This window comes from Artemia franciscana, chromosome 11 (genome assembly GCF_032884065.1).
Source record: "Artemia franciscana chromosome 11, ASM3288406v1, whole genome shotgun sequence".
NCBI lineage: Eukaryota > Metazoa > Arthropoda > Branchiopoda > Anostraca > Artemiidae > Artemia > Artemia franciscana.
The window spans coordinates 9,292,415-9,315,911 of NC_088873.1; the positions used below are offsets into that span (position 1 = coordinate 9,292,415).

The window sequence follows — 23,497 nt, forward strand, 5'->3', positions numbered from 1 at the left end:
TGCATTCTACAGAAACTCCCACGTGCAATATTTCCAAATCATCTGGGATGGGTAAAGTATTGCAGCAATGCAAACTTATTATTTGGGATGAGTGCACAATGGCACACAAAAAATCGCTCGAGGCTCTGGATCAATGCTTGAAAGATTTGCGAGGGAAGTCGAAACCCTTTGGCAGCACCTTAATATTGCTTGCGGGAGATTTCAGGCAAACATTACCTATAATACCTAGATCAACTCCTGCAGACGAAATGAATGCTTGCCTGAAAAATTCTAATTTAAGGGCACACGTAAAAACATTAAAATTAACTACAAATATGCGTGTCCGATTGCAAAACGATGACTCTGGTCAAACATTTTCAGATCAATTGCTGGCAATGGGAAACGGAAAGCTCCCAGTAGACTCAATTTCAGGACGTATACAACTACCTGCTGATTTCTGTAATTTAGTGACGTCCAAAAATGAATTGATTGAAAAAGTATTTCCGAATATTCTAAAAAATTATAAAAATAATAAATGGCTAAGTGAAAGAGCGATTCTCGCACCCAAAAATATAGACGTCCACGAAATCAACAATATTGTTTTGACCAAGATTCAAGACCAGGCAGTCCTTTACAAGTCAGTCGACACAGTTTTTGAACCAAATGAAGCGGTTAATTATCCATCTGAATTTTTAAATTCCATAGATCTTTCAGGGTTTCCACCACACGTGCTACAACTAAAAATAGGCGTACCAATAATACTTTTAAGAAATATAAACCCACAAAAGCTTTGCAATGGCACTCGACTTGCCGTAAAAAAAACAATGGAAAACCTAATAGAGGCCACAATCCTGACAGGGCCTTTTGAGGGTGAGGCTGTTCTTATTCCTCGCATTCCCATGATTCCAACAGATCTGCCTTTTCAATTTAAAAGATTGCAATTCCCAATTCGATTAGCATTTGCAATCACCATTAACAAAGCTCAAGGTCAATCATTAGAAAAATGTGGTATAGATCTTAATACTGATTGTTTTTCCCATGGACAATTGTACGTTGCATGTTCGAGGGTCGGTAAACCTGACAATCTTTTTATATGCAGCGACAATTGGACAGCGAAGAAAGTTGTATATTCGCAAGTTTTACGCAGTTAATTTGTATTTCGGAACCAAATGAAGCGGTTAATTATCCATCTGAATTTTTAAATTCCATAGATCCTTCAGGGTGTCCACCAAACCTGCTACAACTAAAAATAGGCGTACCAATAATACTTTTAAGAAATATCAACCCACCAAAGCTTTGCAATGGCACGCGACTTGCCGTAAAAAAAAACAATGGAAAACCTAATAGATGCCACAATCTTGACAGGGCCTTATGAGGGTGAGGCTGTTCTTATTCCTCGCATTCCCATGATTCCAACGGATCTGCTTTTTCAATTTAAAAGCTTGCAATTCCCAATTCGATTAGCATTTGCAACCACCATCAACAAAGCTCAAGGGCAATCACTAGAAAAATGCGGTATAGATCTTAATACGGATTGCTTTACCAATGTACAATTGTATGTTGCATCTTTGAGGGTCGGTAAACCTGACAATCTATTTATACGCACAGACAATGGGACAGCGAAGACTGTTGTATATTCACAAGTTTTACGTAGTTAATTTGTATTGTATCTATCTATCTATCTACCTATATAAAAAGGAGTTGTGTGTAAGCATGTTTGTTTGTTTGTAAAAAGAGCGTTTGCATATGACGTCATTATTAGTACATACGGCTTTGTATATGGACAGACAATGGGAAAGCCAAGAATGTTGTATATTCGCAATTTTTACGTAGTTTGAAACACATATATAAATCTATCTATATTCACAGGTGGGACACAGGGACACAACTACAATGGCGGGTAACTAATATGGCGCGTAACTAATATGGCGCGTAACGACTTACGCGCGCGGGGGGGCTTGGGGGGGTGCGAAGCGCCCCACCAACTAGGTGTTGGGGTGGCGCGAAGCGCCACCCCAATAGCTAGTATATATATATATATATATATATATATATATATATATATATATATATATATATATGTTTTTAACTACGTAAAACTTGCGAATATACAACATTCTTTGCTGTCCCATTGTCTGTGCATATAAATAGATTGTCAGGTTTACCGACTCTTGAACATGCAACATATAATGGTCCATGGGAAAACAATCCGTATTCAGATCTATACCTCATGATTCTAATGATTGCCCTTGAGCTTTGTTGATGGTGATTGCTAATCGACCATTCCCTGAGTCGCCATCGTCATTTATATATCCCCCTGTGCACCCCGGCGTCCCCTTTGTAGTTATGTCCCTGTGTCCCGGTCGTCATTTATATTCCCTGTGTCCCGGTCGTCATTTGTATCCCGGTGTCCCGGTCTGTATATACATTCGTTTTTTAGTTTTGTTTTTCTCCTTTATTTTTTTCCTTTTTTCTTTTTTTTCTTTTTTAGTTTATTTAGATTTTTAGATTTTTCAGTTTTTTTATTAGTTTTTAGTTTTTTTGTAGTTTTTACCATTTTTTTAGTTTTTTTAGTTTTTTTTTTTACTTATGTCCTGGTCGTCATTTATACTCCCTGTGTCCCGGTCGTCATTTGTGTCTCGGTGCTTTGTTGATTGCTAATTTATATTATATTTATATTTATATTTTTTATATTTATTAATATTTTTTTAGTTTTCTTTTTCTCTTATTTTTCAGTTTTTTCCTTTTTTTTAGTTTTTTCTTTTTTAGTTTTTAGTTTTTTTTGTTTTTTACCTTTTTTTAGTTTTTTTAGTTTTTTTTTAGTTTTTTAGCTTTTTTAGTTTTTTTATTAGTTTTTAGTTTTTTTTTAGTTTTTGCCTTTTTTTAGTTTTTTTAGTTTTTTTTTAGTTTTTAGTTTTTTACCTTTTTTTAGTTTTTTTTAGTTTTTTAGCTTTTTTAGTTTTTTTTCTTTTTAGTTTTTTTTGTAGTTTTTACCTTTTTTAGTTTTTTTTCTTCTTTTGTATTAGTGTGAAATAATTCAGACGTCATATGCGGACAAACACGACGTCACTCGACAGACAGACAGACAGACATAACCCACAAACAACTTATTTTTATATATATTTATTCATATTTTTTTAGTTTTCTTTTTCTCTTTTATTTTTCAGTTTTTTCCTTTTTTTTTAGTTTTTTTCTTTTTTAGTTTTTAGTTTTTTACCTTTTTTTAGTTTTTTTTAGTTTTTTAGTTTTTTAGCTTTTTTAGTTTTTTTATTAGTTTTTATTTTTTTTGTAGTTTTTGCCTTTTTTTATTTTTTTCAGTTTTTTTTTAGTTATTAGATTTTTACCTTTTTTTAGTTTTTTTTAGTTTTTTAGCTTTTTTATTTTTTTTTCTTTTTAGTTTTTTTTGTAGTTTTTACCTTTTTTAGTTTTTTTCTTCTTTTGTATTAGTGTGAAATAATTCAGACGTCATATGCGGACAAACATGACGTCACCTGATCCACACACAGATCCACACACAGACAACTTATTTTTATATATATAGATATATATATATGTTTTTAACTACGTAAAACTTGCGAATATACAACATTCTTCGCTGTCCCATTGTCTGCACATATAAATAGATTGTCAGGTTTACCGACTCTTGAACATGCAACATATAATTGTCCATGGGAAGAACAATCCGTATTCAGATCTATACCTCATTATTCTAATGATTGCCCTTGAGCTTTGTTGATGGTGATTGCTAATCAAACATTTCCTGTGTCCCCATCGTCATTTATATATCCCCCCTGTGCCCCCCGGCTTTCCCGTTGTAGTTGTGTCCCTGTGTCCCAGTCGTCATTTATAGTTCCTTTTTTCTTTTTAGTTTTTTTTTTTATTTTTAGTTTTTTTTGTAGTTTTTACCTTTTTTAGTTTTTTTAATTTTAATTTTATTTTTTTTTAGTTTTCTTTTTCTCCTTTATTTTTCAGTTTTTTCCTTTTTTTAGTTTTTTTCCTTTTTCAGTCTTTAGTTTTTTTTAGTTTTTTATTAGTTTTTATTTTTATTTTTTTTTTAGGTTTTTTTTAGTTTTTTAGCTTTTTTTAGTTTTTTTAGTATTTTCTTTTTAGTTTTTTTTGTAGTTTTTACCTTTTTTAGTTTTTTTTTTCTTCTTTTATATTAATGCTAAAGCCAAGGTTCGAACCTGGAACCTCTCGGACCTAAAACCTGGAACATAACGCTTTACCAACTCAGCTACTTCGGCTTGAGTACATTCGTTTTTGAATTGGTATATGATGAAATAATTCAGACGTCATATGCGGACAGACAGACAGACAGACATAACACACAAACAACTGCGACATTAGAACTTAAAACAAACAGAAATTGTGCCATATATGAAAGGTTGCGAAACTTACTAATTCAATGATATACTTAAACTATCCTTCTGTTTGGAATATTTGGTAATCTGTACTGAGATTTTCTTAATTTTTCTGAAAGTAACAGTAAAATATCCTACCAAAAGGGTTGTACCATTTCATTTTCCAATTGATGTTCTTTCCAAACATGATATTTGGTAAATTATACTAGCCTATAGAGTATTACTAATATAAAGACTATTTACTAACAGTTAAACTATTATATTATAAGTTAAACTATTTACTAGCATATGCTGTATGGCCTTAGTCTCGTAATTCTTAGAGATGGAATATCCACAAACTCGTGGAATGGCTGAGCTAATTACAATCCAGCTGTCTCCCTGATGTTGTTATCTTTAGTCCTTGGACATCATCTCTCTCAATCGATGCAACATTTTATTCTGGACTCTCATTCCTTGGACTTTGTGACGCAAGAATACAACGTAAATATTTTGGTAAGGTCAGTCTTTGTTGGAAAATTCCCCCTTTGTTGGCTTGAACACTCCAAGTGAGGTGCTTTCTGTTCTTTTTTCTTCGTATTAAGCTCTTCAACCATCCTGGAATTTCGTTTTTTATGTGCAAGATTTCTTTAAAAAGTAATTAGACCATTAAGTAATTTCGGTTTTTATGCAGGTTTTCTTTAAAAAGAACCTTTAAGTATCTTGTATTGTATTGTATCAGATTAACGACGCTTCTTGACTACTAAGGTCCCTGCGTCGGCCCTGCAGTGCATTGCTGCAGCATGATTCGATCTCTGGGTCCCGTTTTACCAAGCTAAGGTCAAACCCACTGCACCACCACAGGACACCTTTAATTATCTTAACAACCGAAATTAGTTCTTTTTAAATTATTTTTCAGTAAAAAAAAGTTTTCGTTGTTAAGTTCAAAATGCAAATATTGCAGAAATATCCGTTAAGAAACGACATTACCATACGGGTGTTGACAAAGGGGGGTTGGTACAGTCACTGACCCTCTTTATGCCTCCAATCATGCATTATAATCATAAGGAGATCCAATCACAAAGATGCAAACAGGTTATCAAAGGCCCGTTTTGGGTCGAAGTGCATAGCAACAAATCTGTTGAGCCAACGGGCAGTATACTTTAGCGTGGTAGATAAAGTTGGAACTTGGAAATTTTGATCAATTTTTTTTTAGCTCGATTAACTGAGATTTGGTAGTCTATAGTAGCGTTGCTTGGGAAGTGTCCAAATAGTTGAAAGCGCTGAATTTCGCTTAACATTTTATACACAGGTATCTACACCCGAGCAGGCTTCAAGATTTTGTGCTTTTAAAATCCCTGACTTTCAAATTAACTTTCAAATTTGAAAATCCCTAACTTACTAATTCAATGATATACGTAAACTATCCTTCTGTTTGGACTATTTGGTAATCTGTACTGAGATTTTCTTAAAGTCTTTAAGTTTTGTCAGAAAATTGGGTTGTTCCCAATTTATATCTTCGGGTATCAAGATGGCGCTTAATTTTTGAATAGTATCATATTTTTCATTAGTTCTTTTTTTACTTCTCTTGGAACCCGTGGGTCCAAAAGTTTTCAGCTTTGGTATATGCTTTATGCTCCAGGGGTCCATATTTATTTATGTGAAGCCATTCTGGTCAACCGGAATGGCTTAATAAAACTGGACTGATCAAGCCATTAATACCTGGTTAACCAGTATTGCTTGATAAAAATGGATAGTCAAACGAAAGATGAATCAAGGCCACAGTAACAAGTATATGCAATGACTCGAGTAACCCTTCGGTGACCGGTGCTGACAGAAGATGGAGTGATGTACCGGCGGAATAAGAAGTTTATATGACCCAAATACAGTACCAATGAGTGTACCTACCGGTTAAATTACAAGCCATCGTTGATAGACACGGAGGTGCCAAAGGTACTTGAACCTTCCAAAGAGTCATCAAAAAAGGTCAGCCCTCCCAGTGACGACAATTGAAATCGTAGCCCCCTGGAAGAATCTTTCAAGGCACCAAGAACATATTGACAACCAAGTGACCAGAAAGTGCATAACATGCCCTCTTGCTCCAAAGCTAAGGCTAGGGTGCTCCCGCCATATACATCCGTGAAGACAACAAGATCAATGAGAGTCTTATAAGCACCGGCTAGATCAAATCTATAGCCTTGACGATGGCTTAAGGTGATTTGAAGAACAAGAAGGTCAAAACAAGAAAGATGTAGTTCTCAGTCTGTTCTAGTTCTGAAGTAGTTCTCAGAGTTCTCTAGTTGAAGTATTCAATATATGTTTCGGACTACCGTACAATCCAGAACACACTCGAAAAAAATGCTCTGTTGCTATGAGACCGGTTTATAGCTAACTGTGTTCGGAGACAATGCGCTGACGCTCAGAGGAAATACTAAGTTGTAGTTATTTTTCAACTAAATATTTACTTAATAGAGTAGGTATTTTGATTAGGTTAGGTATATTAGGCATTTAACATAATGCGTTCTAGGCGCCCTGCTTTACATAATTCTTTGTTGTAGTTTCCATATTTTTTTTTTTACCAAAGTACTATGTTTTATCATCTTGTTTGTTGGTATATTTCATTAGAATTGACCTTACTTCACTTCTCTAGTATGTTCTGGATTGCACGGTAATATCTATGTTTCTTTATTTGTAATGTTGCTTATGTTTTATTTATTTTGTACGTACTTGGGTCACAAAAGATACTTTGGTACTTAACTTTTCTGATGTTTGCCTATTTAATGCTTAACGTTTGATGCTTCATAGAATATTCGACATACCACACCCAAGGCTATCCTTGGTGTGGTCCACATAAGTATAAGTATCGCTTTTTTAATATTGCTCTATGCTTTCTTTTCTAAGATTAGTTTTTTAGGCTTAAAAAAACTAAAATAAAACGATGTCTAGCTGGATGTAGAGTCACCAAATATAGGTGCCGCTAATTCAAAATATTTCAAAATGAGAAAGCATTGATTCCCAGTCCCATATACATTGATATTGGCCCATGTACAGCCCAAGCCTATAAGTTAATTCAACATTAGCTGTCTGCTGGATACTATCTTATCAGTAAGCTATTCAAAATATTCTATCAAAGTGTCCTTTTGGCTATATTTTCAAAGGACTATAGTTAGACTATGTGTTTTTTTTCTTATGCCTAGCCTGTTTCAGAAATGGTGACACCTCTAGAATTATGGCTATTCTGAAAGTAACAGCAAAATATCCGGTAAATTTCTAGTTAATTGACTTCTTGCTATATCGGAAAGGGTTTAGGTTAGGAAAATGAAACTTTCAGGGATGGATCTACAGGCTAAAGTGTGTCCCGGGAAGGTATTTTGAAGTACCCATATTCACTCCTTCTCCCTCTAGAGGGCCCTGACCTTTGATAACCTTTAAAAATATGTGTGTTATAAAAGTCAAACCTTGCAAAATAGATCATCTGCTTAATTGAAGTACAACAAAATTGTTTTCAGCCTCATAACTTTGCTCAATACCATTTTATAAGGTTTTAAAGATATACAAATATATTTCCTAAATTTTGAAAAAAAAATATTGATATGGTTCAAAATTCAACTCAAATAACAGGAATTGCATTTTCAGAACTAAAAGCAGAGAAAAAGCAACTAGTAACTGAAATTAAGGTAAAATGTTGTTTTGTCAAAATTTCAATAGATCATAGGTCAAAATTTCAATGGTGTCATGTAGGCAAATTTCAGGGCCGTCTAGAGGGAGAAGGAGTAGAGATGGGTACTTTAAAATACCTTCCTTGGACATATTTTAGCCTGTAGACCCATCTTTGAAAGTTTCATTTTCCTAACCTAAACCCTTTCCAAGATAGCAAGAAGTCAATTAACTAGAAATTTACCAAATATCCTAACAAAATGGTAGTACCATTTCATTTTCCAATTGATGTTCTTTCCAAACATAATATTTGGTAAATTACACTAGGCTATAAAGTATTACTAATATAAAGACAAAGTAGAACCATCCATGAAAGTTTAATTTTTCTAATCTAACCCCTTTCCAACATAGCAAAAGATAGCCAAACTAAAATTTTACCAAATGCTTACTTGTATAATTTATCAATGGTTTTTGGCCAACCATCTTAGGCCAAAAAAGTAGCTGAACCACACATAGGGTTGGTTAGGCCATAAGTAAGGATTAAAAGAAATCAAAACTTCAAGCAGAGTTCAATTCTAGTTTGGTGACTTCTTGCTATCTCAGAAAGGGGTTAGGTTAGGAAAATGAAACTCTACTACCTCTTTCTCTAGAGGGTTGTGATCATTAAAATATGTGTGTTATAAAAGTGAAACTTTGCAAAATAGATTTTCTGCTTGAATGAAGTACAAAAAAACATTGTTTTTAGCTTCACAACTTTGCTCAATCCTAATTTATAAGGTTTTAAAGATATGCAAAAACATTACCTAAATTTTGAAAAAAAAACAACAACATTGATATGGCTCAGAATTCTACTCAAATAACAGGAATTACATTTTCAGAACTAAAGGCAGAGAAAAAGCAACTGGTGATTGATAATTAAGGTAAAATGTTGTTTTATCAAAATTTCCATGGGTATAGACCTGTCATGTAGGCAAATTTCAGGGCCCTCTAGATGGAGAAGGAGTAGAGGTGGGTACTTTAAAATATCTTCCTGGGATATACTTTAGCCTGTAGACCCATCACCAAAAGCTTTATTTCCCTAACCTAACCCCTTTCCAAGATAGCAAGAAGTCACTAAACTAGAATTTTACCAGCATATTTATCTTTCTGCCCAATTTAACTCAACATTCTTAAAATTTACCCTTATTTTGCATCAGTTGTTAGTTGGTAATGCCAATTAAAAAAACAAAACAAAAAAAACAGACAAAATCATTAAATATTGGGCATAGCCCAGGGTTATATCAAGGTATTAGGGGGGGGGGGGGGGTGAGATGGAGTTAAGCTAAAAGCAGCTTTGTAAATAAAGTAAATAGATGTTTTTATGATACAGTAAAGTAAGAATTTTCTTATCATAACAGCCAAAGAGCTTATGAACAACTGACCTAAAAAGAAACCCATAACATATGCTCTCTTAAAGACCAGAGAAAAAAAGTTTGCCCCATTCCCCCAAATGCAAATTTCTAAGATCCCTTACCCCTCCCCCCCCCCCCTATAAAAAATTGTTCCTGAAAGTCTTGTATGAAACCCTAGCAATGTCTCCAAAAAGGATAGACTTGCTGGAATGTCAAATTTATCCATTTTATAAGGTTTTAAAGATATACAAATATATTTCCTAAATTTTGAAAAAAAAATATTGATATGGTTCAAAATTCAACTCAAATAACAGGAATTGCATTTTCAGAACTAAAAGCAGAGAAAAAGCAACTAGTAACTGAAATTAAGGTAAAATGTTGTTTTGTCAAAATTTCAATAGATCATAGGTCAAAATTTCAATGGTGTCATGTAGGCAAATTTCAGGGCCGTCTAGAGGGAGAAGGAGTAGAGATGGGTACTTTAAAATACCTTCCTTGGACATATTTTAGCCTGTAGACCCATCTTTGAAAGTTTCATTTTCCTAACCTAAACCCTTTCCAAGATAGCAAGAAGTCAATTAACTAGGAATTTACCAAATATCCTAACAAAATGGTAGTACCATTTCATTTTCCAATTGATGTTCTTTCCAAACATAATATTTGGTAAATTACACTAGGCTATAAAGTATTACTAATATAAAGACAAAGTAGAACCATCCATGAAAGTTTAATTTTTCTAATCTAACCCCTTTCCAACATAGCAAAAGATAGCCAAACTAAAATTTTACCAAATGCTTACTTGTATAATTTATCAATGGTTTTTGGCCAACCATCTTAGGCCAAAAAAGTAGCTGAACCACACATAGGGTTGGTTAGGCCATAAGTAAGGATTTAAAAGAAATCAAAACTTCAAAGCAGAGTTCAATTCTAGTTTGGTGACTTCTTGCTATCTCAGAAAGGGGTTAGGTTAGGAAAATGAAACTCTACTACCTCTTTCTCTAGAGGGTTGTGATCATTAAAAATATGTGTGTTATAAAAGTGAAACTTTGCAAAATAGATTTTCTGCTTGAATGAAGTACAAAAAAACATTGTTTTTAGCTTCACAACTTTGCTCAATCCTAATTTATAAGGTTTTAAAGATATGCAAAAACATTACCTAAATTTTGAAAAAAAAACAACAACATTGATATGGCTCAGAATTCTACTCAAATAACAGGAATTACATTTTCAGAACTAAAGGCAGAGAAAAAGCAACTGGTGATTGATAATTAAGGTAAAATGTTGTTTTATCAAAATTTCCATGGGTATAGACCTGTCATGTAGGCAAATTTCAGGGCCCTCTAGACGGAGAAGGAGTAGAGGTGGGTACTTTAAAATATCTTCCTGGGATATACTTTAGCCTGTAGACCCATCACCAAAAGCTTTATTTCCCTAACCTAACCCCTTTCCAAGATAGCAAGAAGTCACTAAACTAGAATTTTACCAGCATATTTATCTTTCTGCCCAATTTAACTCAACATTCTTAAAATTTACCCTTATTTTGCATCAGTTGTTAGTTGGTAATGCCAATTAAAAAAACAAAACAAAAAAAACAGACAAAATCATTAAATATTGGGCATAGCCCAGGGTTATATCAAGGTATTAGGGGGGGGGGGGGGGGTGAGATGGAGTTAAGCTAAAAGCAGCTTTGTAAATAAAGTAAATAGATGTTTTTATGATACAGTAAAGTAAGAATTTTCTTATCATAACAGCCAAAGAGCTTATGAACAACTGACCTAAAAAGAAACCCATAACATATGCTCTCTTAAAGACCAGAGAAAAAAGTTTGCCCCATTCCCCCAAATGCAAATTTCTAAGATCCCTTACCCCTCCCCCCCCCCCCCTATAAAAAATTGTTCCTGAAAGTCTTGTATGAAACCCTAGCAATGTCTCCAAAAAGGATAGACTTGCTGGAATGTCAAATTTATCATCAATTTCTGAAATGTGGCTGAGTCCAATCTGTGTAATTATTGCTTGCTTTAGTAGTTACAAACATTAACAATTATATAAAGTAAGATGTTGAAAGTCCTTTGGTTTTAAAATTTCTGGAAAATAGGGAGTTAATATGTTAATTTAATAAATTCTCCCTGACAGTAATCATTTGACTATATGTTTTGTGATATAGAAAGCCTTTAAGCAATTATCTTTGTTTGTATAGATTTAAATGGATGTCTTGTAGGATAGAAAGGGATTGTGTAGAATGCAGGTTAAGTGGAAATAGGATTGACTTGCATGGAACTAAATTTAATGGAGGTTGATTTACAAGGGCTGAGTTGAACAGAGTTAAGTTAAACATACACCCCAGTGTGAAATTTGTATAGTAACTGCAAATTCCAAATTCTTGAAGAATCCAGCATCATGAGGTTCTTAATTACAAATTATAACAGGTGGTATACACATTTTTAGAAAACAAATAGTTTCAAGTTGACTCATTCACTTGCCAGCTATATAAAATTATTGCTGCTAATCACTGGTATTAGTGTAGTATCTCTTTCAATGAAACATTATTTTGTAAGCCAGTTATGATAAATTTTGGATAACAAATTTTCAAAGATAATGGTATTTCAGCAATAGATCTATAATGCAAAATTCATAATTCCGTTTGAAATTTATCTTTGCGCTTCAGATGTTCATTGAAACCATGTAAATTACATACTTTTAATTTTTTGGTTTTCATGTTGTATGCTTTTAAACACAACTGCAACTTATGCATATCACTAGCCCACTGCAATCAAAGTTTAAACAGATCAACTTTAGTCGAGTATAAAAATTTTCAATATGTATGATAGAATTTGGCAAATATAAGAATATAGTTTTTTGCAGATCAGTGTAAAAATTACAGTATAATTGTAAATTTTGGTTCTAATGGGATCAAGTACTAACCTTCAGTGACAGATCCATGGGGGCACTCTGAATCCTCAGTTAGAATTGGTGGAATGGCATCGTTTTTTTTAAACATTTACTAATAAAATGTTGATAAAAAGTGGAAAATCACACAACTTGAGTTACCACAGAAACAGAATACAACTACAAAATTACTTCTGAATTTCTCACCTTCTCAACACCAACCAGCCATAAAATATACTTATGTTTTTGTATAGGGGTTGCATATATTTGTGCATAAAATTGTCTATACTGCTTTATATACTGCTGAGGATTTTTATATGTATTTTGATGCATGCTATCTAATCATATTTCCCTGATTAGATGTTTATAAATCAAAATTTTTACATGACAATTCTCTTACTTAATGCTAAATCTTAGTCAAATTTCAAATTTTAATGTTTTTGCTCAACAGACATATCAAGATTTAAACATTTGAATTGAATATCTGAAAGTCCCAAGACCAAAAATCTAATTAGAACTTATTCAGTTTGAATCAGTCGAATCAGGATTTCAGTTTGAAATCCTGAGAGTTTAAATCACCAATCTATACCTATCAAATATAAAGATAATAAACACATAATTATTTTTTTTAAGGAGTATTTTGACTCATATACTTAGTTTGAAGCACATATATACATGCATCTTTATTAGAGTTCATATTATTTTAATGATTTTGGTCTTTATTTGAATATTTTAGGATGAATAGGAGAGGAAATAATGTTCACCAAAATATTGAGGTAGACATCAACTATTTAATAAGTAGATTGATTTTGTCAAAGTTGACACTGTTTATTAAAGCACCATTCTTAAAAAGAAACCATGATTAGTTAATGCTTTATTGCCTATACTTAAAACTCTTGTTTTAAATGTCTTCTATGCATTTCTATCTCTTTGTTCTGTTTTTTTTTGTTACACCCCTAAAAGAGCCAGTACAGTGTTTAATGTTTAATGTATCTTTTACAAATATACAAGTTGTATCTTTATCCTCATTTCCTACTCTTCATTACTATCATTGTTACTAAGCAATGCCATACAATTAGGTGACATGCTAAGTGTTTTGAACTATGCAAATTGTCACAAAGAGTGTGTGACCCCAGAAGATGGCTCAAGACCTTTTATTTATTTTATTTTTATTTTGTACAAGTCAAAATCCCAAACCCAATCATCATCACTATCATTTTCAGTTTTGATACGTTTTGACTCTTGCTGACCAGGTTGATCTTCATCTAACTGCGCGGTTTTGCGTTCTTTAGCCGCAAGCCTTTTGGCATTAGCTCTTTGAGCAGCATCCTTGGCTTTTTCTTCTGCCATTGTAGGATCTGGTAACATTCTATCTTTTTCAATGTTTTTCAATTTGTCAATGTTCATTCTAAGATTGACAGTTGGAAAAATCTTCATGTGCCAAGCATGCTAAAGCTCAACAATTTATAATAAACCTCAAAATTTAAGTTTCTGTTTTAAGGTTTTCGAATTACTTTAATCTATTGTCAAAATATATTGAAATATTTATGCAATTCCCAGTTTTTACATTTTTAGTTTCAGTTTTCTTTTTCTTCTTTATTTTTCAGACGTCATGTGCAAACCCTCAACACAAAAATAAATACAACTTATTTATATATATATATATATATATATATATATATATATATATATATATATATGTATATATATATATATATATATACAGAAGATATAATCTGGCATAACAGACATAGTGTAACAGACATAACAGACATACAACTTATATTATATATATATATATATATATATATATATATATATATATATATATATATATATATATATATATATATAGATTTTTTAACAATAAAAATATTGACTGACTTGCAAAAGTTATCAAATATGCAAGGGCAAAAATTATGTAGAAAATGTTAAATATCCCATTTTTTATAGATGGTGAACAACTTCTTTTATGGTGATGCAGTTTTTATAACTTTCTATTTTGTAACAATATTTTTATACCATTTTAATTTCGACAGGTATATTAGAAGTTTAACCCTCACCAGATCTTAGATTAAACTTACCACCATTTCCATTACCTACCTATGACACATAATTGTCAATGTTCCCTTTAAATTATGGGAATTTCTTTGTTTGCAAATTTATTGAAGCAACCTATTAGCACCCCTCCCCTTAAAGAAAATCCTAGATCTGCTCCTTCTACCCTTGCATCTATTTTGCAATAATATACAAACAGAAAGATTTAAACTTCAAAAACAGATTAGTTTTTTCTTATAGATTTGTTCAATTATGGCAGCTGATTCATGGATGCCTTATGAAATGCTACTTGATGAATTGAAAAGAGGAGAATTGGAACTTGAGCATAAAAAACTATTCTTAAAAGAAGGTAATTAGCTACTTGGCCCAGATCTCTTGTTAAGTGGTTTTCTGGGTGAAATATTTTGCTAGTTCTATTTATAGATGGGAAATAGGCTACTTGGCTTTTGAGCATGATTAGAAGTAGCCACTTAGCCCCAATTTTCATTGGAGTTGTTTTCTAGATGAATAGATTTTGCAAGTTCTTGTTAAGTAAATATAGATAATAAATATGTTGTTTGTGAGCTTTGTTTGTAATTTGCTACTTGGCCCAAACTTCTTGTCCAGTGGTTTTCTAGATGAACGGATTTTGCAAGCTTTTGTTAAACCTATATAGATAGTAAACATTTGGCCTTTGAGCATTGATAGGAATTAGTCACTTGTCCCCAACGTCCATTCAAGTTGTTTTCTAGATGAACAGATTTTGCCAATTCTTGCTAAGTAAATATAGATAGTGAATATGTCGTTTTTGAGCTTTGTTTGTAATTAGCTACTTGGCCCAAACTTCTTGTCCAGTGGTTTTCTAGATGAACAGATTTTGCAAGCTTTTGTTAAGCCTATATAGATAGTAAACATTTGGCCTTTGAGCATTGATAGGAATTAGTCACTTGTCCCCAATGTCCATTTAAGTTGTTTTCTAGATGAACAGATTTTGCCAATTCTTGCTAAGTAAATATAGATAGTGAATATGTCGTTTTTGAGCTTTGTTTGTAATTAGCTACTTGGCCCAAACTTCTTGTCCAGTGGTTTTCTAGATGAACGGATTTTGCAAGCTTTTGTTAAGCCCATATAGATAGTAAACATTTGGTCTTTGAGCATTGATAGGAATTAGTCACTTGTCCCCAATGTCCATTCAAGTTGTTTTCTAGATGAACAGATTTTGCCAATTCTTGCTAAGTAAATATATATAGTGAATATGTCGTTTTTGAGCTTTGTTTGTAATTAGCTACTTGGCCCAAACTTCTTGTCCAGTGGTATTCTAGATGAACAGATTTTGCAAGCTTTTGTTAAGCCTATATAGATAGTAAACATTTGGCCTTTGAGCATTGATAGGAATTAGTCACTTGTCCCCAATGTCCATTCAAGTTGTTTTCTAGATGAACAGATTTTTCCAATTCTTGCTAAGTAAATATAGATAGTGAATATGTCGTTTTTGAGCTTTGTTTGTAATTAGCTACTTGGCCCAAACTTCTTGTCCAGTGGTTTTCTAGATGAACGGATTTTGCAAGCTTTTGTTAAGCCTATATAGATAGTAAACATTTGGCCTTTGAGCATTGAAAGGAATTAGTCGCCTGGCCCCAATTTCCACTCGAGTTGTTTTCTAGATGAACAGATTTTGTCAATTCTTGCTAAGTAAATATATATAGTGAATATGTCGTTTTTGAGCTTTGTTTGTAATTAGCTACTTGGCCCAAACTTCTTGTCCAGTGTTTTTCTAGATGAACGGATTTTGCAAGCTTTTGTTAAGCCTATATAGATAGTAAATATTTGGCCTATGAGCATTGAAAGGAATTAGTCGCCTGGCCCCAATTTCCACTCGAGTTGTTTTTTAGATGAACAGGTTTTGCCAATTCTTGCTAAGTAAATATAGATAGTGAATATGTCGTTTTTGAGCTTTGTTTGTAATTAGCTACTTGGCCCAAATTTCTTGTCCAGTGGTTTTCTAGATGAACGGATTTTGCAAGCTTTTGTTAAGCCTATATAGATAGTAAACATTTGGCCTTTGAGCATTGATAGGAATTAGTCACTTGTCCCCAATGTCCATTCAAGTTGTTTTTTAGATAAACAGATTTTGCCAGTTCTTGCTAAGTAAATATAGATAGTGAATATGTCGTTTTTGAGCTTTGTTTGTAATTAGCTACTTGGCCCAAACTTCTTGTCCAGTGGTGTTCTAGATGAACGGATTTTACAAGCTTTTGTTAAGCCTATATAGATAGTAAATATTTGGCATTTGAGCATTGAAAGGAATTAGTCGCCTGGCCCCAATTTCCACTCGAGTTGTTTTCTGGATGAACAGATTTTGCCAATTCTTGCTAAGTAAATATAGATAGTGAATATGTCGTTTTTGAGCTTTGTTTGTAATTAGCTACTTGGCCCAAACTTCTTGTCCAGTGGTTTTCTAGATGAACGGATTTTACAAGCTTATGTTAAGCCTATATAGATAGTAAATATTTGGCCTTTGAGCATTGAAAGGAATTAGTCGCCTGGCCCCAGTTTCCACTCGAGTTGTTTTCTAGATGAACAGATTTTGCCAATTCTTGCTAAGTAAATATAGATAGTGAATATGTCGTTTTTGAGCTTTGTTTGTAATTAGCTACTTGGCCCAAACTTCTTGTCCAGTGGTTTTCTAGATGAACGGATTTTGCAAGCTTTTGTTAAGCCTATATAGATAGTAAACATTTGGCCTTTGAGCATTGATAGGAATTAGTCACTTGTCCCCAATGTCCATTCAAGTTGTTTTCTAGATAAACAGATTTTGTCAATTCTTGCTAAGTAAATATAGATAGTGAATATATCGTTTTTGAGCTTTGTTTGTAATTAGCTTCTTGGTCCAAACTTCTTGTCCAGTGGTTTTCTAGATGAACGGATTTTGCAAGCTTTTGTTAAGCCTATATAGATAGTAAACATTTGGCCTTTGAGCATTGAAAGGAATTAGTCGCCTGGCCCCAATTTCCACTCGAGTTGTTTTCTAGATGAACAGATTTTGTCAATTCTTGCTAAGTAAATATATATAGTGAATATGTCGTTTTTGAGCTTTGTTTGTAATTAGCTACTTGGCCCAAACTTCTTGTCCAGTGTTTTTCTAGATGAACGGATTTTGCAAGCTTTTGTTAAGCCTATATAGATAGTAAATATTTGGCCTTTGAGCATTGAAAGGAATTAGTCGCCTGGCCCCAGTTTCAACTCGAGTTGTTTTCTAGATGAACAGATTTTGCCAATTCTTGCTAAGTAAATATAGATAGTGAATATGTCGTTGTTGAGCTTTGTTTGTAATTAGCTACTTGGCCCAAACTTCTTGTTCAGTGGTTTTCTAGATGAATGGATTTTGCAAGCTTTTGTTAAGCCTATATAGATAGTAAACATTTGGCCTTTGAGCATATTAGTTCAAAAGAAAATCCATGCAATACCTCACCAAAATGTGCCAATTGCAATGGTGAACACGTGTCCTTTAGCATGTCATGCTCCGTTCTCCGTGGTTTTGCTAGTCAACAAACCTCTAAATGACTTTACAAATTTCAATCATATCGCACAATATCAATGGCACAAAAAATAAAGATGCTTATATTGACGATCTGTACGAGAACTTCGACGTTATCTGCCTGCAAGAAACTTTGTTAACTTCCTCTAGCAGAAATTTCCTTCATCGAAGCTCTGTTCATTCGGTTTTTACTTCTGATGCTGTTACCACGCGTGGCCGTCCTTCTGGAGGCCTGGCCTGTATTTTTTTAAAAAAGTATTGATCTTTCGAACCCATCCCTTTTTTATTCGGATAAGCACATTCTTGCTGTTAGAGTAAATAGTACTGTGTTTGCTAATGTTTATCTTCCATATAAAAATAATACAGTGGAGTCAATAAATAAATTTGCTATTACATGCAAGTCTTTAAAGTCCGTGATGAATCGTGTCAAGGAAAATAAACTTGATTTTATAGTTCTTGGTGACTTTAACACGGATTTGAATGAACAAAGTTATCGATCCCGAGAAATATTGGAGTGCATGCCCCCTTACGTGATTCTGAAGAAAGATTTATCATACTCCTATATCCATCAATCTGGTAGTGTTTCTAATATTGATCATATAATCAGTTCATCACAGCTAAAATGCTCGATTATTCATGTTGATATTGAGTCTGATGACATTGACCATCTATCGCTTTCATTTACTACTGAACTGAAACGTAACCTTTGCAATGTTGCCCCTATTGGGAATTCTAAATGGTTTAAATGTAGTAATTGGAAAAGAGCCGATATTGCTTTATATATATTGCTTAATTGTATTCGTGTGCCTTATCATCTACTCCAATTGCAAGTAAAGGGTAGTAAGCGTGATCTTGATAGATACTATGATGATATAATTAGATGTATGAAAGAAGCTAAAAAAAATTGCGGTTCCCCAGGAACGTATTCGTATAAAAACGCGGAAATCTATATGGGCTGCCGATCCTGAATTAAAGAATTTTAAAAATAAGGCAAAACTTTGGCTTCGAATTTGTGTTGATTGTGGTAGACCTATAACGGGGTCTGTTGCGGATATAAAGCAGAAAACAAAGAATGATTATAAAAAGTACCTTAAATCTATTCGTTATAAGGGTATGGATTTTCCAGCCTCTAAAAAGGATTGGTCTAAATTGATCAATTCTGAGAAGCTGGATAAAAGTGATCTTTATAATAGTGATTCGATTTCTAGTTCAACTTGGTATGTTTACTATTCGGGAATTTCTTCCAAAATTAATTTTTTTTGTGCAGTCACATTATTCTCGGTTACTTTCTAAAATTCTACCGCCTTCGCTTCATCAGGGCCATATTATTCCAGTATCAATAACTGCTGTTGAAAATGCAATTAAGCAACTGAAATCTTCATCCATTGATATTGATGGTATTAGTGTAAATAATATAAATCCAATGTGTGTTGTTCTTTTATTTCATTTGCAGTTGTTGTTCCAAATGTGTTTAACATCTTCTCTGGTTCCGGATAGATTTCTTTGTGGAAATGTCACCTCAATTCTAAACCGGGGAAAACTCCCTTCTCAATGTTCATCTTATCGCCCTATAACCACTACGTGTAACCTGAGTAAAATCCTTGAATATATTTTAATTCCTCATTTAAATGAAAATATAAATTTCGGATCGAATCAATTCGGGTTTCAAGCTGGTATTGGTTGTCAACATGCACACCGTGTTCTTTCTTCCGCCCTTAAGAATAGCATGGCTGAGGGGTCGCCACTTTATATGTGTACTTTGGACCTTTCTAAAGCTTTTGACAATGTAGTTCACAGTCAAGCTTTTTTTTTTCCTTTTTAATAATGGTGTAAATCTTTCAGTCATTTTTCTTCTTCGTTTTTGGTATGAGAATTCTTTTCTCCGAATTAATAAATCTGGATCTCCGTTTGTCCGTTTATGTCGAGGTGTCAAGCAGGGAGGGGTTTTATCACCTAGTATATTCAAAATGTGCATTTCTGGTATTTTAGATGAAATTAGATCAAATTATTTTATTGGACTCACAGATGTTTCTTATCTTCCTTATGCAGATGACCTTTTACTTTTGTGTAAAAATAAGCAAGGTCTCTCGTTTATGGTCTCAAAAGTTTCATGTCTATTTTCTAATATTGGTCTTTCTCTTAATGTCGAGAAATGTGAATTTCTAGTTTTTAATGGTCCGACTTCCTCTAATGCTCCCTTAGCTTGTCGCGGTTTTTCAATACCCTTTGTTTCCACCTTTCGGTGGTTGGGTATTACTGTTACGAATTCAATTTCTTGCCTACGGCAGTGCACTGTTCGTGATGTTCAAAAGAAAATTCAAACGGGCTATTCTAAGATAGTTGCTAATCGAGGGAAGTATAATAGACGTGCACTCGGTAGACTATATGCTACATTTTGTGATCATTCTGTCCTTTATCTTTCTGGTCTTTATCCCCTTCTAAAGAAAAAAGATGTTAATCAGATTCGGATTTTTTATTTCAGATATTGTAAATTTTTACTTTATCTCCCCCCTTGGTATAGCAATAGGAAGATAATTCGTAAGTTTGATGTCCCTGATATAAGTGCAAAGTTGGCCCTTATGTATGGAAGGTTGTCGGAATCAGTTTTTTATCGTTTATCGCCTCATCATCCTTTGGTCCGTCTGTTCGGTTAATCTCATTGTAGCGTAATGTTTTTTCTATTTGTAGTGTATTTTCTTTTTCTTTTTTTTTTCTTTTTGTTACTCCACAAGTGCCATAACTTGTTATGATGTGGGTTAAAAATAAATTATTATTATTATTATTATAGTAAATATTTGGCCTTTGAGCATTGATAGAAATTAGTCACTTGTCCCCAATGTCCATTCAAGTGGTTTTCTAGATGAACAGATTTTGCCAATTCTTGCTAAGTAAATATAGATAGTGAATATGTCGTTTTTGAGCTTTGTTTGTAATTAGCTACTTGACCCAAACTTCTTGTCCAGTGGTTTTCTAGATGAACAGATTTTGCAAGCTTTTGTTAAGCCTATATAGATAGTAAACATTTGGCCTTTGAGCATTGATAGGAATTAGTCACGTGTCCCCAATGTCCATTCAAGTTGTTTTCTAGATAAACAGATTTTGCCAATTCTTGCTAAGTAAATATGGATAGTGAATATGTCGTTTTTGAGCTTTGTTTGTAATTAGCTACTTGGCCCAAACTTCTTGTCTAGTGGTTTTCTAGATGAACGGATTTTGCAAGCTTTTGTTAAGCCTATATAGATAGTAAACATTTGGCCTTTGAGCATTGAAAGGAATTAGTCGCCTGGCCCCAATTTCCACTCGAGTTGTTTTCTAGATGAACAGATTTTGCCAATTCTTGCTAAGTAAATATTAAATAAAAAAAACTAGTTTTTTAACTGAAAGTAAGGAGCGACATTAAAACTTAAAACGAACAGAAATTACTCCGTATATGAAATGGGTTGTCCCCTCCGCAGTGCCTCGCTCTTTACGCTAAAGTTTGACTCTTTGCCACAATTCTACTTTTTAAAACAATTAAAAACTTTAGCGTAAAGAGCGTGGGACTGCGGAGGGGACAACCCATTTCATATACGGAGTAATTTCTGTTCGTTTTAAGTTTTAATGTCGCTCCTTACTTTCAGTTAAAAAAACTAGTTTTTTTTATTTAATTTCTGAATGTTTTTGAATTAATGCATGTTTGATTTTGCCTCTCCGCACATAAATTATAGAAATGAAATTAGTATATTAATTTTTTTTTTTTGGCTAAATGGCTTTCTCTTAGTTTTGATCAGACGATTTTGAGAAATAAGGGGTGGGGAAGGAGGCCTAGCTGCCCTCCAATTTTTCGGTTACTTAAAAAGGCTACTAGAACTTTTAATATTCAACGAACGTTTTTATTAGTAAAAAATATACGTAACTTAAGAATTAACTTACGTAACAAACTTTTATATTCTTATATTTTTATTATGTGTACGAGGGGGTTTGTACCCTCGTTAATACCTCGCTCTTTACACTAAATCGTAAGTTTTGTCCCAATTCTTTAAGAATGACCCCTGAATCAAAAAGGCCGTAGAATAAATAGTTGAAATCACTAAAAATATTTTAGCATAAAGAGCGAGGTATTTATCTCCTCCTAAATACCTCGCTCTTTATGCTAAAGTATCTTGCTAAGTAAATATAGATAGTGAATATATCGTTTTTGAGCTTTGTTTGTAATTAGCTACTTGGCCCAAACTTTTTGTCCAGTGGTTTTCTAGATGAACGGATTTGGCAAGCTTTTGTTAAGCCTATATAGATAGTAAACATTTGGCCTTTGAGCATTGATAGGAATTAGTCACTTGTCCCCAATGTCCATTTAAGTTGTTTTCTAGATGAACAGATTTTGTCAATTCTCGCTAAGTAAATATAGATAGTGAATATGTCGTTTTTGAGCTTTGTTTGTAATTAGCTACTTGGCCCAAACTTCTTGTCCAGTGGTTTTCTAGATGAACGAATTTTGCAAGCTCTTCTTAAGACTTTATACATAGTAAATACTTGGCATTTGAGCATTGATAGGAGTTAGCTACTTGGCCCCAATTTCCACTCGAGTTGTTTTCTAGATGAACTGATTTGGCAAGCTCTTTTTAAGTAAATATAGATATTATATATGTGGTTTTTGAGCATTGGTTGTAATTAGCCACCTGGCCCAAACTTCTTGTCCAGTGGTTTTCTAGATGAATGGATTTTGCAAGCTCTTGTTAAGACTTTATAGATAGTAAATACTTGGCCTTTGAGCATTGAAAGGAATTAGTCGCCTGGCCCCAATTTCCATTCAAGTTGTTTTCTAGATGAACAGATTTTGCCAGTTCTTGCTAAATAAATACAGATAGTAAATATGTGGTTTTTGAGCATTGGCTGTAATTAGCCACCTGGTCCAAACTTTTTGTCCAGTAGTTTTCTGGATGAAGGGATTTCGCAAGCTCTTGTTAAACATTTTTAGATACTAAATGCTTGGCCTTTGAGCATTGATAGGAATTAGCCACTTGGTCTCAATTTCTATTTGAGATGTTATTCTAGAAGAACAGATTTTGCAAGCTGTTTTTAAGGATTTATAGATAGTTAATACCTGGCTTTTGAGCATTGACTTTTTTTCATCTTTGTTTTATTGGAGTATGTTATGCGCATTGGATTTACAGTAGGATTAACCTGTCTGATGAAATTTTGAATTGAACAGTTGAAAATGGAGTGCTAAATCAGAATAGAAATTTTTTTCCATTAGTACTTTTTTGTAGGTTTGTTTGAACACTTTTGAAAAAAGTGAACTTTAAAAATTAAATTTTAAATGTAATGGGGGGAACTATCATGTCTGATCTCAGCTGAGAAGACTACTTTGCACAATGTAATAGTCTATTTAGGATTTTAGTTCAGTGTGAGAAATGTGTGCATTAGCTGAAATCTACTGAGAACTCAGACACAAAACTGCCCTTCTTTTCGCTAAGCATTTTAAGGGCAACATTTGCTGTTATCTGTCATTTTAAGCTAAAGGTGATAATAAACAAAGATTTATTTTGTGATAACAAATTTATATTCATAATAATGCATAATCATATAGAATAATTAATACGTTCTTTGTTCATACCAATTTGGTATAAATTCCCTTTTCATAATTCTTATTCCTGGTACAAAATATGCTCCTTTTTTTATTATTGTTGGTA

At 33.2% G+C, this 23,497-nt stretch overlaps 1 protein-coding gene across 1 annotated transcript in view; it reads left to right on the plus strand.

Moving 5' to 3' along the window:
- The first annotated feature begins 7,291 nt into the window (after positions 1-7,291).
- Positions 7,292-23,497, plus strand: part of LOC136032776 (uncharacterized) — a 45,890-nt gene continuing 29,684 nt past the window's right edge. Inside the window, exons 1-2 of the mRNA XM_065713129.1 lie at positions 7,292-7,421; positions 14,549-14,657. Of these exons, the coding sequence (XP_065569201.1) occupies positions 14,561-14,657 (97 nt within the window). The 5' untranslated portion in view covers positions 7,292-7,421; positions 14,549-14,560. The remainder of the gene's footprint in view (positions 7,422-14,548; positions 14,658-23,497) is intronic.